Source organism: Hypanus sabinus, chromosome 7 (genome assembly GCF_030144855.1).
Source record: "Hypanus sabinus isolate sHypSab1 chromosome 7, sHypSab1.hap1, whole genome shotgun sequence".
Classification (NCBI taxonomy): domain Eukaryota; kingdom Metazoa; phylum Chordata; class Chondrichthyes; order Myliobatiformes; family Dasyatidae; genus Hypanus; species Hypanus sabinus.
In genome coordinates this window covers 179,900,963-179,918,423 of record NC_082712.1, presented here as the reverse complement: position 1 = coordinate 179,918,423, position 17,461 = coordinate 179,900,963, and the positions used below count along the sequence as shown (strand labels likewise).

The following is a 17,461-nucleotide window of genomic DNA, read 5'->3' as shown; positions in this document are numbered from 1 at the left end:
ACCAGTGAATGAAGGAGGGTAGAGTGGGGGTAGGCCAGGAACCTGCAGAATAGCACCGTGAGTGAAGGAGGATTTACAGGGAGGGTCCGTCTGTTGTCCTGTGGGAGAGGAGTGACCGTGGGGGGGGTGGGGTGGCGATGTCCCTCTCCTGTCCTATGGGGAGGGGAAGGTTGCCCAACCCAAGGGTTTATGGAGGAGAAAGGTGACAGTGGTTCCACCGACACTCGCTCCAGCCCTGCACCACACTCCTCCATTTCCTCTCCTAGAGTCGCTTTCCGGTTGCCGGGCAACGGCGCGTTCCCGTGGTAACGGCGGCAGCAAACCCAGCAACCCCGCACGGAGTCGCCGGACCTCCGACACTCGGCACCGGCAGGTACCCGGGCGGAGGGAGGGTAGGGACTGGCGAGGGGTGGGCTGACAGGGGTCGAGGGGGAGGAGAGAGGGGACAGAGTCGAGGGGGGTGAGGAGAGGAGAGAGGGGAAAGAGTCGAGGGGGGTGAGGAGAGTTGAGAGAGGGGAAAGAGTCGAGGGGGGTGAGGAGAGTTGAGAGAGGGGAAAGAGTCGAGGGGGGTGAGGAGAGTTGAGAGAGGGGAAAGAGTCGAGGGGGGTGAGGAGAGATGAGAGAGGGGAAAGAGTCGAGGGGGAGGAGAGAGGGGACAGAGTCGAGGGGGGAGGAGAGAGGGGAAAGAGTCGACGGGGGTGAGGAGAGATGAGAGGGGGAAAGAGTCGAGGGGGAGGAGAGAGGGGACAGAGTCGAGGGGGGAGGAGAGAGGGGACAGAGTCGAGGGGGGAGGAGAGAGCGGACAGAGTCGAGGGGGAGGAGAGAGGGGAAAGAGTCGACGGGGGTGAGGAGAGATGAGAGAGGGGAAAGAGTCGAGGGGGAGGAGAGAGGGGACAGAGTCGAGGGGGGAGGAGAGAGGGGACAGAGTCGAGGGGGGAGGAGAGAGCGGACAGTCGAGGGGGAGGAGAGAGGGGAAAGAGTCGAGGGGGGAGGAGAGAGGGGAAAGAGTCGACGGGGGTGAGGAGAGTTGAGAGAGGGGAAAGAGTCGACGGGGGTGAGGAGAGTTGAGAGAGGGGAAAGAGTCGAGGGGAAGGAGAGAGGGGACAGAGTCGAGGGGGGAGGAGAGAGGGGAAAGTCGAGGGGGGAGGAGAGAGGGGAAAGAGTCGACGGGGGTGAGGAGAGTAGAGAGAGGGGAAAGAGTCGAGGGGGAGGAGAGAGGGGACAGAGTCGAGGGGGGAGGAGAGAGGGGAAAGAGTCGAGGGGGGAGGAGAGAGGGGAAAGAGTCGACGGGGTGAGGAGAGTTGAGAGAGGGGAAAGAGTCGACGGGGTGAGGAGAGTTGAGAGAGGGGAAAGAGTCGAGGGGGCGAGGAGAGTTGAGAGAGGGGAAAGAGTCAAGGGGGTGAGGAGAGTTGAGAGAGGGGAAAGAGTCGAGGGGGTGAGGAGAGTTGAGAGAGGGGAAAGAGTCGAGGGGGGAGGAGAGAGGGGAAAGAGTCGAGGGGGGTGAGGAGAGTTGAGAGAGGGGAAAGAGTCGGGGGGGAGGAGAGTTGAGAGAGGGGAAAGAGTCGAGGGGGTGAGGAGAGTTGAGAGAGGGGAAAGAGTCGAGGGGGGAGGAGAGAGGGGAAAGAGTCGAGGGGGGTGAGGAGAGTTGAGAGAGGGGAAAGAGTCGAGGGGGGTGAGGAGAGTTGAGAGAGGGGAAAGAGTCGAGGGGGGTGAGGAGAGTTGAGAGAGGGGAAAGAGTCGAGGGGGGTGAGGAGAGATGAGAGAGGGGAAAGAGTCGAGGGGGAGGAGAGAGGGGACAGAGTCGAGGGGGGAGGAGAGAGGGGAAAGAGTCGACGGGGGTGAGGAGAGATGAGAGGGGGAAAGAGTCGAGGGGGAGGAGAGAGGGGACAGAGTCGAGGGGGGAGGAGAGAGGGGACAGAGTCGAGGGGGGAGGAGAGAGCGGACAGAGTCGAGGGGGAGGAGAGAGGGGAAAGAGTCGACGGGGGTGAGGAGAGATGAGAGAGGGGAAAGAGTCGAGGGGGAGGAGAGAGGGGACAGAGTCGAGGGGGGAGGAGAGAGGGGACAGAGTCGAGGGGGGAGGAGAGAGCGGACAGTCGAGGGGGAGGAGAGAGGGGAAAGAGTCGAGGGGGGAGGAGAGAGGGGAAAGAGTCGACGGGGGTGAGGAGAGTTGAGAGAGGGGAAAGAGTCGACGGGGGTGAGGAGAGTTGAGAGAGGGGAAAGAGTCGAGGGGAAGGAGAGAGGGGACAGAGTCGAGGGGGGAGGAGAGAGGGGAAAGTCGAGGGGGGAGGAGAGAGGGGAAAGAGTCGACGGGGGTGAGGAGAGTAGAGAGAGGGGAAAGAGTCGAGGGGGAGGAGAGAGGGGACAGAGTCGAGGGGGGAGGAGAGAGGGGAAAGAGTCGAGGGGGGAGGAGAGAGGGGAAAGAGTCGACGGGGTGAGGAGAGTTGAGAGAGGGGAAAGAGTCGACGGGGTGAGGAGAGTTGAGAGAGGGGAAAGAGTCGAGGGGGCGAGGAGAGTTGAGAGAGGGGAAAGAGTCAAGGGGGTGAGGAGAGTTGAGAGAGGGGAAAGAGTCGAGGGGGTGAGGAGAGTTGAGAGAGGGGAAAGAGTCGAGGGGGGAGGAGAGAGGGGAAAGAGTCGAGGGGGGTGAGGAGAGTTGAGAGAGGGGAAAGAGTCGGGGGGGAGGAGAGGGGAAAGAGTCGAGGGGGGTTAGGAGAGTTGAGAGAGGGGAAAGAATCGAGGGGGTGAGGAGAGTTGAGAGAGGGGAAAGAGTCGAGGGGGTGAGGAGAGAGGGGAAAGAGGGGAAAGAGTCGAGGGGGTGAGGAGAGAGGGGAAAGAGTCGAGGGGGTGACAAGAGAGGGGAAAGAGTCGACGGGGGTGAGGAGAGTTGAGAGAGGGGAAAGTCGAGGGGGCGAGGAGAGTTGAGAGTGGGGAAAGAGTCGAGAGGGTGAGGAGAGTTGAGAGAGCGGAAGGAGTCGAGAGGGTGAGGAGAGAGGGGAAAGAGTCGATGGGGGCGAGGAGAGTTGAGAGAGGGGAAAGAGTCGAGGGGGAGGAGAGAGGGGAAAGAGTCGAGGGGGTGAAAGAGAGTTGAGAGAGTGGGAAGAGTTGAGGGGGTGAAGGAGAGTTGAGAGAGGGGAAAGAGTCGACGGGGGCGAGGAGAGTTGAGAGGGGGAAGAGCTGAGGGGGTGAGGAGAGTTGAGAGAGCGGAAAGAGTCGAGGGGGTGAAGGAGAGTTGAGAGAGGGGAAAGAGTCGAGGGGGTGAGGAGAGTTGAGAGAGGGGAAAGTCGAGGGGGCGAGGAGAGTTGAGAGGGGAAAGAGTTGAGGGGGTGAGGAGAGTTGAGAGAGGGGAAAGAGTCGAGGGGGTGAGGAGAGTTGAGAGAGGGGAAAGAGTCAAGGGGGTGAGGAGAGTTGAGAGAGGGGAAAGAGTCGAGGGGGGAGGAGAGAGGGGAAAGAGTCGAGAGGGGTTAGGAGAGTTGAGAGAGGGGAAAGAGTCGAGGGGGGTGAGGAGAGTTGAGAGAGGGGAAAGAGTCGAGGGGGTGAAGGAGAGTTGAGAGAGGGGAAAGAGTCGAGGGGGTGAGGAGAGTTGAGAGAGGGGAAAGAGTCAAGGGGGGTGAGGAGAGTTGAGAGAGGGGAAAGAGTCGAGGGGGTGAAGGAGAGTTGAGAGAGGGGAAAGAGTTGAGGGGGGTGAGGAGAGTTGAGAGAGGGGAAAGAGTCGAGGGGGGAGGAGAGAGGGGAAAGAGTCGACGGGGGTGAGGAGAGTTGAGAGAGGGGAAAGAGTCGAGGGGGCGAGGAGAGTTGAGAGAGGGGAAAGAGTCGAGGGGGGAGGAGAGAGGGGAAAGAGTCGAGGGGGGAGGAGAGAGGGGAAAGAGTCGAGGGGGTGAGGAGAGTTGAGAGAGGGGAAAGAGTCGAGGGGGTGAGGAGAGTGGGAAGAGGGGAAAGAGTCGAGGGGGTGAGGAGAGAGGGGAAAGAGTCGAGGGGGTGACGAGAGAGGGGAAAGAGTCGAGGGGGTGACGAGAGAGGGGAAAGAGTCGACGGGGGTGAGGAGAGAGAGGGGAAAGTCGAGGGGGCGAGGAGAGTTGAGAGAGGGGAAAGAGTCGAGGGGGTGAGGAGAGTTGAGAGAGCGGAAAGAGTCGAGAGGGTGAGGAGAGAGGGGAAAGAGTCGATGGGGCGAGGAGAGTTGAGAGAGGGGAAAGAGTCGAGGGGGGAGGAGAGAGGGGAAAGAGTCGAGGGGGTGAAGGAGAGTTGAGAGAGGGGGAAGAGTCGAGGGGGTGAAGGAGAGTTGAGAGAGGGGAAAGAGTCGACGGGGGCGAGGAGAGTTGAGAGCGGGAAGAGCTGAGGAGGTGAGGAGAGTTGAGAGGGGGAAGAGTCGAGGGGGGTGAGGAGAGTTGAGAGGCAGAAAGAGTCGAAGGGGGAGGAGAGAGGGGAAAGAGTCGAGGGGGGGAGAGTTGAAAGAGTCGAGGGGGGTGAGGAGAGTTGAGAGAGGGGAAAGAGTCGAGGGGGGTGAAGGAGAGTTCAGAGAGGGGAAAGAGTCGACGGGGGCGAGGAGAGTTGAGAGGGGGAAGAGTTGAGGGGGAGGAGAGAGGGGAAAGAGTCGACGGGGGTGAGGAGAGTTGAGAGAGGGGAAAGAGTCGAGGGGGCGAGGAGAGTTGAGAGAGGGGAAAGAGTCGAGGGGGGAGGAGAGAGGGGAAAGAGTCGACGGGGGTGAGGAGAGTTGAGAGAGGGGAAAGAGTCGAGGGGGCGAGGAGAGTTGAGAGAGGGGAAAGAGTCGAGGGGGGAGGAGAGAGGGGAAAGAGTCGAGGGGGGAGGAGAGAGGGGAAAGAGTCGAGGGGGTGAGGAGAGTTGAGAGAGGGGAAAGAGTCGAGGGGGTGAGGAGAGTGGGAAGAGGGGAAAGAGTCGAGGGGGTGAGGAGAGAGGGGAAAGAGTCGAGGGGGTGACGAGAGAGGGGAAAGAGTCGAGGGGGTGACGAGAGAGGGGAAAGAGTCGACGGGGGTGAGGAGAGAGAGGGGAAAGTCGAGGGGGCGAGGAGAGTTGAGAGAGGGGAAAGAGTCGAGGGGGTGAGGAGAGTTGAGAGAGCGGAAAGAGTCGAGAGGGTGAGGAGAGAGGGGAAAGAGTCGATGGGGCGAGGAGAGTTGAGAGAGGGGAAAGAGTCGAGGGGGGAGGAGAGAGGGGAAAGAGTCGAGGGGGTGAAGGAGAGTTGAGAGAGGGGGAAGAGTCGAGGGGGTGAAGGAGAGTTGAGAGAGGGGAAAGAGTCGACGGGGGCGAGGAGAGTTGAGAGCGGGAAGAGCTGAGGAGGTGAGGAGAGTTGAGAGGGGGAAGAGTCGAGGGGGGTGAGGAGAGTTGAGAGGCAGAAAGAGTCGAAGGGGGAGGAGAGAGGGGAAAGAGTCGAGGGGGGGAGAGTTGAAAGAGTCGAGGGGGGTGAGGAGAGTTGAGAGAGGGGAAAGAGTCGAGGGGGGTGAAGGAGAGTTCAGAGAGGGGAAAGAGTCGACGGGGGCGAGGAGAGTTGAGAGGGGGAAGAGTTGAGGGGGAGGAGAGAGGGGAAAGAGTCGAGGGGGGTTTGGAGAGTTGAGAGAGGGGAAAGAGTCGAGGGGGTGAGGAGAGTTGAGAGAGGAGAAAGAGTCGGGGTGAGGGGAGTTGAGAGAGGAGAAAGAGTCGAGGAGGTGAGGAGAGTGGGGAAAGAGTCGAGGGGGTGTAGGAGAGTTGAGAGAGGGGGAAGACTCGAGGGGGTGAAGGAGAGTTGAGAGAGGGGAAAGAATCGACGGGGGCGAGGAAAGTTGAGAGGCAGAAAGAGTCGAAGGGGGAGGAGAGAGGGGAAAGAGTCGAGGGGGGAGGAGAGTTGAAAGAGTCGAGGGGGGTGAGGAGAGTTGAGAGAGGGGAAAGAGTCGAGGGGGGTGAAGGAGAGTTGAGAGAGGGGAAAGAGTCGACGGGGGCGAGGAGAGTTGAGAGGGGGAAGAGCTGAGGAGGTGAGGAGAGTTGAGAGGGGGAAGAGTCGAGGGGGTGAGGAGAGTTGAGAGGCAGAAAGAGTCGAAGTGGGAGGAGAGAGGGGAAAGAGTCGAGGGGGGAGGAGAGTTGAAAGAGTCGAGGGGGGTGAGGAGAGTTGAGAGAGGGGAAAGAGTCGAGGGGGGTGAAGGAGAGTTGAGAGAGGGGAAAGAGTCGACGGGGGCGAGGAGAGTTGAGAGGGGGAAGAGTCGAGGGGGAGGAGAGAGGGGAAAGAGTCGAGGGGGGAGGAGAGTTGAGAGAGGGGAAAGAGTCGAGGGGGTGAAGGAGAGGAGAGATGGGAAAGAGTCGACGGGGGTGAAGGAGAGTTGAGAGGGGGAAGAGTCGAGGGGGAGGAGAGAGGGGAAAGAGTCGAGGGGGGAGGAGAGTTGAGAGAGGGGAAAGAGTCGAGGGGGTGAAGGAGAGGAGAGATGGCAAAGAGTCGATGGGGGTGAAGGAGAGTTGAGAGATGGGAAAGAGTCGACGGGGGTGAAGGAGAGTTGAGAGGGGAAAGAGTCAATGGGGTGAGGAGAGTTGAGAGGGGAGAGAGTTGACAGAAGGGGTTGAGGGGCAGTGGGGATGAGGAGGGTGAGGAGAAAGGACAGGGTGAGCAAGGGGCAATGTGGGTAAGGGGAGGAAGGGGAAATAGGTATGATGGGGAGAGGCAACAAGAAGGGATGAAGGGGGTAAATAGAAACATTCAGAGGGCAAGGAGGAGAGGTTATAAGAGGAGCAGGATGAGGAGAGGTGGAAGGGCAACTGGACAGAATGGTTATGATTGAGGAGGGGTAGGTGATGGGAAGAAGGGGAGGATGAGGAGGAGGAGGGGAGGGAAGAAGGAGTATGGGCAGTGGTGAAAGAGAAGGAATGGAGAAGTGGAAGGAAGATGAAGGATGGCAATGTTGAGGAGGAGAAGAGGAGGGGATGGGGACATGGGGGGATGAATAGTGGTTGTGATGGTTTGGGGAAAGTAGAAGGAGGAGAGGAAAGAGGATATGGGGACGGAGGAAGAGCAGTTGGGGTGGAGGAGGATGGGGAGTGAAGAAGGGGGGATGGGATGGGAGAAGGAGAGGAGGAGGAGATGGGGAAGGAAGGATGAGATGGCAGGGGAGGGATTGGGAGGATGGGGGAAGGGAGAAGGAAGATGGAGGAAGGGTTTGGGATGAAGTGGAGGAGGAGGAGGGGAAGGGAAGAAGGGGGAGGGGACAGGGAGGGGAGGAAGAGGGGAGAAGGAGATGGGGAGGAAGGAGAGGATGGGAGGGGAGTTAATAGTGAGGATGGGACAAGGGAAAAGGAGGGGAGAGAAGGGGATGGGTTCGGGAGGAAGGGCGAGGGGAGGGAAGATTGGGGATGGGTTCGGGAGGAAGAGGGCGAGGGGAGGGAAGATTGGGGATGGGTTCGGGAGGAAGAGGGCGAGGGGAGGGATTGGGGATGGGTTCGGGAGGAAGAGGGCGAGGGGAGGGAAGATTGGGGATGGGTTCGGGAGGAAGAGGGCGAGGGGAGGGAAGATTGGGGATGGGTTCGGGAGGAAGAGGGCGAGGGGAGGGAAGATTGGGGATGGGTTTGTGAGGAAGAGGGCGAGGGGAGGGAAGATTGGGGATGGGTTCGTGAAGAAGAGGGCAAGGGGAGGGAAGATTGGAGATGGTTTCAGGAGGAAGAAGGGGAGGGAAGGAAAGATTGGGATGGGTTCAGGAGGAGGAGTGGAGGGGAGGGAAGAAGGGGATGGGGATAGAAGGAGGGGAGGAGGAGGAGCGGGAAGGAAGATTGGGGATGGGAGAAGAAGGGGAGGAGTTGGGAGGGGAAAAGGAGGGGGAGGGGAAGTGCTCCAGTCCACAGTAACACAGGGCAGCAGATGGATTACAGCGTCTGTCCTTCCCTCTCATGTGAGTGCTCTGACACTGACCCCGCACTGTGGGAGGGGCAGGACTGAGGGATGCTGTGTGATGACGTTCTCTGAAACACCCCCATTACTGCATCTCAAAGACCAAGGCAGCTGCAGTTTACTCTTGCAGGGCTAACAAAAGAGGGGACCTAATTCTCACTCCCCTGTTTATAGCATCTTGCTGTGCTTTCTTGTGCCCCCAGCGATCGTGTGTGCCATGCCCCCTGTAAGTTGATGAGTGTGGGTGATGCTCCAGAATTCTGCAGGCAACAGGAGGCTGCTCCCTGCCTCGAATCTTTATTGACTCTCCATGGCTGCCTGTGGAACAGATGGACTTCAAGAGGAGGGTGAACAGATACTGCAGGGGATCGTCACTCAACTCCCTTCCTCACTCGAGCCACCTCCACAGGTTAGAGTGCAGGAACAATAACCCTGTCTCCCCCTTACAGGAAAGATGTTGGGGCCGTGGAGAGGCTGCAGAGGAGATTCACCAGGATGTCAGAGTGCATGAGCTATAACGTGAGGTTGGACAAACTTGTGTTGTTTACTCTGAAGTGAAGTGAGGGGGAGATCTGATGGAGGTTTTTAAGATTGTGAGAGGCATCGGTAGAGTAGACAGACAGCATCTTTTTCCCAGGGTGAAATGTCTAATACCAGAGGACATGCATTCAAGATGAGAGGGGGTAACTTCATAGGAGGTAGACCATAAGAGATAGGAGCAGAATTAGGCCATTCAGCCCATCAAGTCGGCTCTGCTGTTTCATCATGGCTGATCCCAGATCCCATTCGATCCCATACACCTGCTCTCTGATCATATCCCTTGATGCCCTGACCATTTTGAGGCTGAGCCCTCTTCACATCCCCTTTCTGGTCCTTTCAACATTCGATAGATTCCAATGAGATCCCCACACATTCTTCTAACTTCCAGTGAGTACAGGCCCAAAGCTGCCAGATATTCCTCAGATTTGAACCCCTTCAGTCCCAGAATCATCCTCGTGAACCTTCTTTGAACTCTCTCCACTGACAACACATCCTTTCTGAGATATGGGCCCCAAAAGTGTTATCAATACTTAAAGTGCGGCCTGACTAGTGTCTTATAAAGTTTCAGCATTATCTCCTTGTTTTTATAATGATCTGTGGGGAAGTTTTTTACACAGAGAATTCTGGGTGCCTGGAATGTGTCACCGGGAGTTGGTGGAGACAGCTACAATGCCAATATTTAAGAAGCATTTTGGACATGGACACATGTAAAAACAGGGAATGTGCAGGCAGAGCACATTTCAACTGCAGATACAGAAGTGGAGTCTGGCACTTGAAGGAAGACTGCAATCTCAAACGTGAGAATGCACACATTCCAGCCAATTAATGTTTCTTTATGATTGTATTAACTCCCTTCCTTCTGTTTCAGTCTTGTCAAGTCTTGATCAAAGCACAGAGATGTCAACACTCATTGCTTCCCTTAGTCCACGTTCTGGGAAAGATTTGTGTTTTAGACAGACATTCATTAAGGAGCAGTATTAATTTAGTTCTAGTTCACTGCTTTCAAAGTTCAGTGACAGTGTTAGTTTTTAGTTAGTTTGAGAGTTTTCAGTTGTTGGCCCTGTTGGCCTAGTGTTTATTATTTTCCTTTATTCTGTACAGTTCTTATGAAACCTCTGAATTGTTCTTTTGGTGCCAGTATCTCTCCCTCTGTACATGGGCCATCACTGAACCCCTGTCAGGGAAGGTGAACTGTTCAGTCTGTTTCTGTGTCTCTCCCTCTGTACATGGGCCATCACTGAACTCCTGCCGGGGGGATTTGTTTGGACTGGCATCATGGTTTGTACAGAATAATGGACTGAAGGGACTGTTCTTGTGTTGCACTTTTCTATGTCCTCATCTCTTGGTCCCCCAACCTACCCTATCGAGTCCCTTTGCACTTTATTGCCTGCCTGCCCTGAATGTTGTAGTTGTAACATTCCATTATTGTTTTTTTACATTTCCTACGACCTCATTGCACAAATGTAAGGAACAATCTGGAGAACACACACATCAAAATCTTTTTAACTGTATCTTGGTCCACGTGATGACAAGAAACTAAACCTATGACCAACCTTCTGATAATTCACAGCCGATGCCATCTGGACATCAGGGTGCTCTTTATCAATGACAGCTCAGCATTCAATACCATCTCCTCAATACACCTATGTGCAATTGGATCCTTGATTTTCTCATTTGCAGACCCTGTCTGTTCAAATTGGCAGCACTTCCTCCATAATCTTCATCAGCACAGATGTCCACAATGCTGTGTACTTAATCCCCTGCTCTAGTCGCTTTGCACTTATGATTGATTGGTTGTTCGTCCATCGTTGTCGATGAAGACCTCGACACCATTAGACGATGATGATGGTGTTGAGACTAGCGCTTGATTTGGATTTAAGTGATGGAGAGTTGTGCGGAGTCAGCCTCACTCTCTCTTCCCAATTCCCATCTGGATCCAATGGCAAGTCAAGAGTTGAGATGGCTGGGGATGGGACTCGGTGCAGTGGATGACCAGGACATCTTCTGTGTCTTGTCATGCTCTACGCATTCCACGATGCTTGCAGAGATGGCTTTCCTGACCATTGGACCTTCCATTGGTCTTGTCCACTCAATCCGCCAGAGTCTGTCTTCACATGCTGGGATAAACAACTCCCTATCTCACCGAGGGTTCGAGACCCGTCGGCTACCCTCACCTGGTTCAGCCGGCTTGTCGAAGCTGTTGGCCGGGGTGTGGAAACATGCAAACAGCTATGGGGAGCCACAGGTGAGAGCTGAGTGCCAGGTGGGGGCCAAAGGTGGACAAACTGCCTGAAAAGGACGCGACACGTTCCCCCAACAGAGGTGCTATCCCTCCCTGACACCCCATACACTCTTATGACTATGTGGCTAAGCACATCTCTAATGCCATATTCAAGTTTGCTCTTGACACCACTGTTGTAGGCTGAATCAAAGGTGGTGACGAATCTGCATACAGGGGTGAGACTGAAAATCTGGCTGACTGGAGCCACAACAACAACCTCTCACTCAATGTCAGCAAAACCAAGGAGCTGATTATTTACTTCAGGAGAAGAAAACCAGAGGTTCATGGGCCAGTCCTCAGATGATCAGAGGTGGAGAGGGTCAGCAACTTTAAATTCCTCAGTGTTATTATTTTGGAAGACCTGTTGTAGGCCCCACACTTAATGGCAATAACTGAGAAAGCACGGCAGTACCTCCACTTCCTTCGGAGCTTGTGATGACTTGGTATGTCATATAAAACTTTGACATACAACTTTTGACATATAGATGTATGGCGGAGAGTATATTGTCTGGCTGCAGCACACCAATGCCTTTAAATGGAAAAACCTACAAAAAGTAGTGGATATTCAACTCAGTCCATCACAGGTAAAGCCCTCCCCACCATTGAGCACATCTACATGGAGTGTTGGAAAGCAGCATCCACAATCCCACCACCCTGGTCATGCTCTCTTCTCACTGCTGCTATCAGGAAGGAGGTACAGGAGCCTCATGGCTCAAACCTCCAGGTTCAGGAACAGCTATTACCCCATAGCTATCAGACTTTTGAACCAGAGGGGATAATTTCACTCAACTTTACTTGCTCCATCACTGAACTGTTCCCACAACCTATGAACACACTTTTAAGGATTCTTCATCTCATATTATTGATACTTATTGCTTATTTATTTATTATTACTATTTATTTATTTTTGTATTTGCATAATTTATTGTCTTTTGCAGACTTCTTGGTGTGGTCTTCATTGATTCTGTTATGGATTTATTGAGTATGCCCACAAGAAAATGAATCTTAGGGTTGTATATGGTGACATGTATGTACTTTGATAATAACATTTACTTTGAACTTTGAATTTTAATTCATCACAACATGTACAAGATGATAAGAGGCATAGATAATAGATAGCCAGAAACTTTTTTTCCTGGGGTAGAAATGACTAAAACAAAGGGGGGGAGGCATAATTTTAAGGTAATTAGAAAAAAGTATGGGGGGATGTCAGTGGTAGGTTTTTTACACAGGAAGTCATGGGTGTGTGGAATGCACTGCCGGGGTGAAGGTAGAGGCAGATTGCTATTAGGGGCATTTATGAGATAGAGGAATAGAGTTCTATATGGGAGGGAAGGGTTATATTGATCTTAGAGTAGGTTAAAAGGTTGGAACAATAACATGGACTAAGGGCCTGTACTGTACCACAGTGTCCTAAGTTTGATGTTCTAACATTTGCCTTTGGTAGTTTGAGGTATATTACCAAAGCAGCAATCTCCCCAGGGTTCAGTATTGAGTGTGATGAGTTTTAACAGGGTCATCACTCCATGACCTCACTGCCCAGTAACACGTCGGGGGTTCTGGGACACCCTCAAACCTTGGGCAGAGGGTAAGGCTGTTTTTTTTTCCAAATCTTTTTATTATTATTATCCAAAATACAAGAGTACATCGAAGTAAGTAACACTTACAATGTCTCAAAAGGGAAAAAAAACAAGGATTGAAAAATATGGTGACACAAAAAAAGAGAGGAAAAGAAAAAAAAACTACTAAAGCAAGAAAAAAGTGAGGAAAAAGAAAGACCCATTAGGTGCTCAACCCTGGAGCCATGCATCACACAAAAAGCTTCTAAAGATAAACATAAACCGCCAGCAAAAAAAAATTATACCAAAATTTACAATTAGTTCGTGGAGAAAATTTATCAATTAACTCAAATGGTAATAACGAGCAAATGAACCACATCTTTTCTCAAAATCAAACATAGGTTCGAAGGGTCAACTTTTAATTTTCTCCAAACTAAGACATAGCATCACTTGAGAGAACCATTGTGACAGAGTGGGAGCCGACGTATCCTTCCACTTCAACAGAATGGGCCTCCTAGCTATCAATGTAACAAACTCAATAACATGTTGATTGGACAAAGAAATACCACGAATATTTTGAGGTATTATTCCAAAGAGTACAGTTAATTTGTTAGGTTGTAAATTAATTTAAGTGCTTTAGAAATTTTAGAAAAAAACTGACTTCCAAAACTATTCCAGTACAGAACAAGACCAAAACACGTGTGTCAGTATAGCTGTCTCAGTTTTACATCTATCACAATAACTATCAACATTAGGAAAGATTTTAGACAATCTCTGCTTCAACAAATAATAACGATGTACAATTTTAAGTTGAATCAATGAATGGCTAGCACAAATTGAATAAGAGTTAACCAACTTCAAGATCCGCATCCAGTCCAACGTTATAAAAGTCAAATTAAGTTCCTTTTCCCAACCTTGTTTAATCGTAAAGAAAGGGCACTTATCCCATTGTAACAATAAATTATAGATTCTTCCAATGGAACCCTTCATCAAAGGATTCATACTCATAATAGTACCTAACAGGTTGGCCTCTAATATGCAAGGAAAATTACTTAAATATTTTTGTAAGAAATGTCTAACTTGAAGGTATTGTAAGAAGTGAATATGAAAGAGAGTATTTATCAACTAATTGTTCAAAAGGCATCAGTCTATCTTCTTTAAATAGATCCAAAAAAGAATTAGTACCTTTATTTTCCCAAAATAAAAGAATTGGATTACTCAAAGGAGGTTTAAAAATAGTTTCAATAAATTAAACTACAAAGTTTAAATTTTTTTAAGATTAAAAAAATTATGGAACTGGTGACAAATTTGTAAAGAATAGTTAATCACAGGGTATAAATTTAAATTAGCTACTTTAGCTAAGGCTGGGGGGTTTTGTTGAACCTTTGGTGAAAATGGTTCCCATAAGGTTCCCGTCATAGTCACAGAGCTACAGTATACTGCAGGGATATAGAAAAAAATTACAGCACAGTACAGGCCCTTTGGCCCACGATGCTGTGCTGAACATGTACTTACTTTAGAAGTTACCTAGGGTTACCCATAGCCCTCTATTTTTCTAACTGCCATGTACCTGTCTAGGAATCTCTTAAAAGACCCTATTGTTTCCACCTCCACCACCTTTGCTGGCAGCCCATTCCACCCACTCACCACTCTCTGAGTAAAAAACTTACCCCTGACATCTCCTCTGTACCTACTCCCCAGCACCTTAAACCTGTGTCCTCTTGTGGCAACCATTTCAGCCCTGGGAAAAAGCCTCTGACTATCCACACGATCAATGCCTCTCATCATCTTGTAAATCTCCTCTGCACCCTTTCTGTGGTTTCCACATCCTTCCTGTAGTGAGGCGACCAGAAATGAGCACAGTACTCCAAGTGGAGTCTGACCAGCATCCTATACAGCTGTAAATTTACCTCTTGGCTGTTAAACTCAATCCCACAGTTGATGAAGGCCAATGCATACACCTTAACCACACAGCCAACCTGCGCAGCAGCTTTGAGTGTCCTATGGACTGGGACCCCAAGATCCCTCTGATCCTCCACACTGACAAGGGTCTTGCCATTAATACTATATTCTGCCATCATACTTGACTTACGAAAATGAACCACCTCACATTTATCTGGGTTGAACTCCATCTGCCACTTCACACCCCAGTTTTGCATTCTATCAATGTTTCGCTGTAACCTCTGAGAGCCCTCCACAATATCCAAAACACCCCCAACCTTTGTGTCATCAGCAAATTTACTAACCCATCCCTCCACTTCCTCATCCAGGTCATTTATAAAAATCACGAAGTGTAAGGGTCCCAGAAGAGATCCCTGAGGCACTCCACTGGTGACCGACCTCCATGCAGAATATGACCCGTCTATAACCACTCTTTGCCTTCTGTGGGCAAGCCAGGTCTGGATCCACAAAGCAATGTCCCCTTGGATCCCATGTCTCCTTACTTTTTCAATAAGCCTTGCATGGGGTACCTTATCAAATGCCTTGCTGAAATCCATATACACGACATCTACTGCTCTTCCTTCATCAATGTGTTTAGTCACATCCTCAAGAAGTGCTGAGGGCAGCCCACAAGTGTTGCCATGTTTCTGGCGCCAATGTAGCATGCCCACAGCTTACTAACCCCAACCTGTATGTCTTTGGAATGAGGGAGGAAGCCTCTGTAGTCATGGAGAGAAAGTACAAACTCCTCACAGACGGTGGCAGTAATTGAACCTTGTTTGCCAGCACTGTAAAGTGTTACACTAACCACTATGCTACTGTGGAATATTTGCTCCTTCAGGAGAAGGTGCTTCCAGAGTCTGGATTTGGGGGAGAAGTGGAGCTGGGGTTTTGTCCCCGGGAGGGGGTTGGAGTGGGGAGATATCTGTAATCGGGAACACTGGCATCTTCACACCATCCTCTTTCTCTGACTCACAGTGCTACAGGTCTAACCCACCCCCAGTACAGAGGGAGAGCAGAGAGGAGACACCAGGCGGTGTCAACCAGCACCTCCACCATTCCATCACAGACACATCGGCCAGTGACCTCACTAATCTACTGGCCTTGTTCTGCCAGGAAAGGTAAGGTTGTTATTATTTTTATTTATTGTTTTTCCTTTTTTATTTGCACAGTTTGTTGCCTTTTGCACATTGGTTGTTTGTCCATCCTGTTGTGTGCCACCTTCCATTGATTCTATTGTGTTTCTTTGTACTTACTGTGACTGCGTACGAGAAAATGAATCTCCGGGTTGAATATGATGAGAAATAGTATGTCTTTGATAAGAAATTTGCTTTCAACTTCAGACCTACACTGCATCAAGTTGTTGAGTCTCAGCCCCTCACAGCTGAGTGACATTGAGGTTGGAGGGAGTGAGGAGATTGAGGGGCATGTTCTCAGACACCATCAGACACCACTCACACTACATAGAGTAATTATTTCTCCTGGAGGGACGTGGAGGACGAGGGCTCACAACATGACATACAGTCAGTCCAGGCTGAGGTTCCATGTCTCCCCCTGGGCAGAGTAGACCTGTATGACAGGCGACATCTGTCACTGTATATGGGGCTCCCTTTGGGGGAGTTGCTGCTGTCTTGTGCCACAATGACACAATAAACAAGAGCCACTCAATCCCTCAAGCCAGTCTGAACATTCAATGTGATCATGGCTGACCTACACTGGCCAAGTATTCTGTTCCCCATCACCCTCACTGTTGATCTATCAAATATTTACCTCCCTCCACCTTGAATATATCCAACATCCTGGCTTCGCCACTACCAGGGACTCAATTCCAGAGATTCACTTACCTCAGTAAGACCTAGGAGCAGAATTAGACCATTTGACCTGTTAGACCATTTGACTCCACCTATGGCTGATTTATTATCCAACTCAACCCCATTCTACTGCCTTCTCCCTGTAGCTTTTGATACCCTGACTAATCGAGAAACTGTCAACCTCCATTTTAAGTATACTCAATGACTTGGCATTCACAGACATCTGTGGCAATGATTTCCACAGTTCCACCGCCCTCTGATTAAATTCCTTCTCATCTCAATTCTAAATTTTGTATTCTGAGGCCGTAACCTCAGGTCCTAGACTCCCCCATGATTGGAAATATGCTCTTCGTGTCCAATCTATCTAGGCCTTTCAATATTCAATAGGTTTCAATGATTCCTCCCTCATTTTCCTAAACTCCAGTAGGTACAGGCCCAGAGCCATCAAACACTTCTCATGTTTCGATGTTTAATTCCCAGAATGATTCTTGTGAACCTTCTCTGGACCCTCTCCAATGCAGCACATCTTTTCTTAGAAAAGGGGTCCAAAGCTGCTCTCATTACTTCAAGTCTGACAGAAGGAATCTCTACACACTACAAGGTTAAATTACCCCTGACTAATCAAGAACCTATTAACCTTTGCTTTAAATATACTTATTTTTAGCCCCTTGTCAGTTTTTGCTACTGTCTGCCCTAACATTCTGTTATTAACAGGATGCCCTTGCTCATCAGAGCACTGGAGTGGAAGAGCCAGCAGGTGAGGATGAAGAGGGAGCTGCTGAAGGAGAGGGAGTTGCAGGTTCTGTCTGCCCGATACCCAGTGAAGCATCCTTTGGCCCAAACGGAATGGCTGTGGTCTGAAGTTCAAGCGGTGAAGACCAGACTTGTGGAGCTGCAGATGATGTGAGAGCCAACTGGCCGAAATGAGGGTTGGGGCACGAGGGTAATGCTTAACTCCACATCCCGTGGTTCCCAGTGGGGCATGGGGGGGCGAGGTGGGGATTGTAAGGAAAGGGATTAGGAGAGGTGGTTGGTGTAGTAAGTCTGGGATGGGCAAGAGAATGGTCAGACCAAACTGTGACACACCATCTTCCTACAGTGTGACCCTCCCTGAGTACCACCTCTCCCACAGCTGACACAGTGGTTAATCGTTATGAGCAGGAGAAGTTTACTAACTTTCTGGAACATTCTTTTGGGTCAGGTATGAGGAAGAGGCAGTGCTGAATGCCCGACTCCATGAAGTTGTCCAATGGCTGACCCAGCAAATGGAGAGAGAGGAAGCGCGGCACACCCAGGTACTGGCTTCCTCCTCACTTGGTCTCAGCTATCACCTGCCAGCTTGTATTCCTTCCCCTCCACCCCACCTCCTTATTCTGGCTCCTTCCCTCTTTCCAATTCTGGTGAAGAGTCTCAGCCTGAAGCATCAACTGTTCATTCCCTTTGTCCTGCCCAGAGCTCACCCCAACTTCCCCAGCCTTCA

The 17,461-nt window shown here is 51.3% G+C and overlaps 1 protein-coding gene across 8 annotated transcripts in view; it reads left to right on the top strand.

Moving 5' to 3' along the window:
* Positions 1–17,461, top strand: part of LOC132397445 (lamin tail domain-containing protein 2-like) — a 99,833-nt gene that overhangs the window by 18,056 nt on the left and 64,316 nt on the right. For 3 of the 8 annotated variants that reach the window (XM_059976246.1, XM_059976244.1, XM_059976252.1), the window contains exons 1-5: positions 267–373; positions 8,053–8,258; positions 15,149–15,291; positions 16,696–16,884; positions 17,183–17,276. In XM_059976246.1, coding sequence (XP_059832229.1) covers positions 8,160–8,258; positions 15,149–15,291; positions 16,696–16,884; positions 17,183–17,276 — 525 coding nt within the window. In that variant the 5' untranslated portion in view covers positions 267–373; positions 8,053–8,159. Of the gene's footprint in view, positions 1–266; positions 374–7,826; positions 7,851–8,052; positions 8,374–11,608; positions 11,698–13,608; positions 14,627–15,148; positions 15,292–16,695; positions 16,885–17,182; positions 17,277–17,461 lie in introns of those variants that run through there. The other 5 variants (XM_059976245.1, XM_059976247.1, XM_059976251.1 and 2 more) reach the window with 5 other exon arrangements.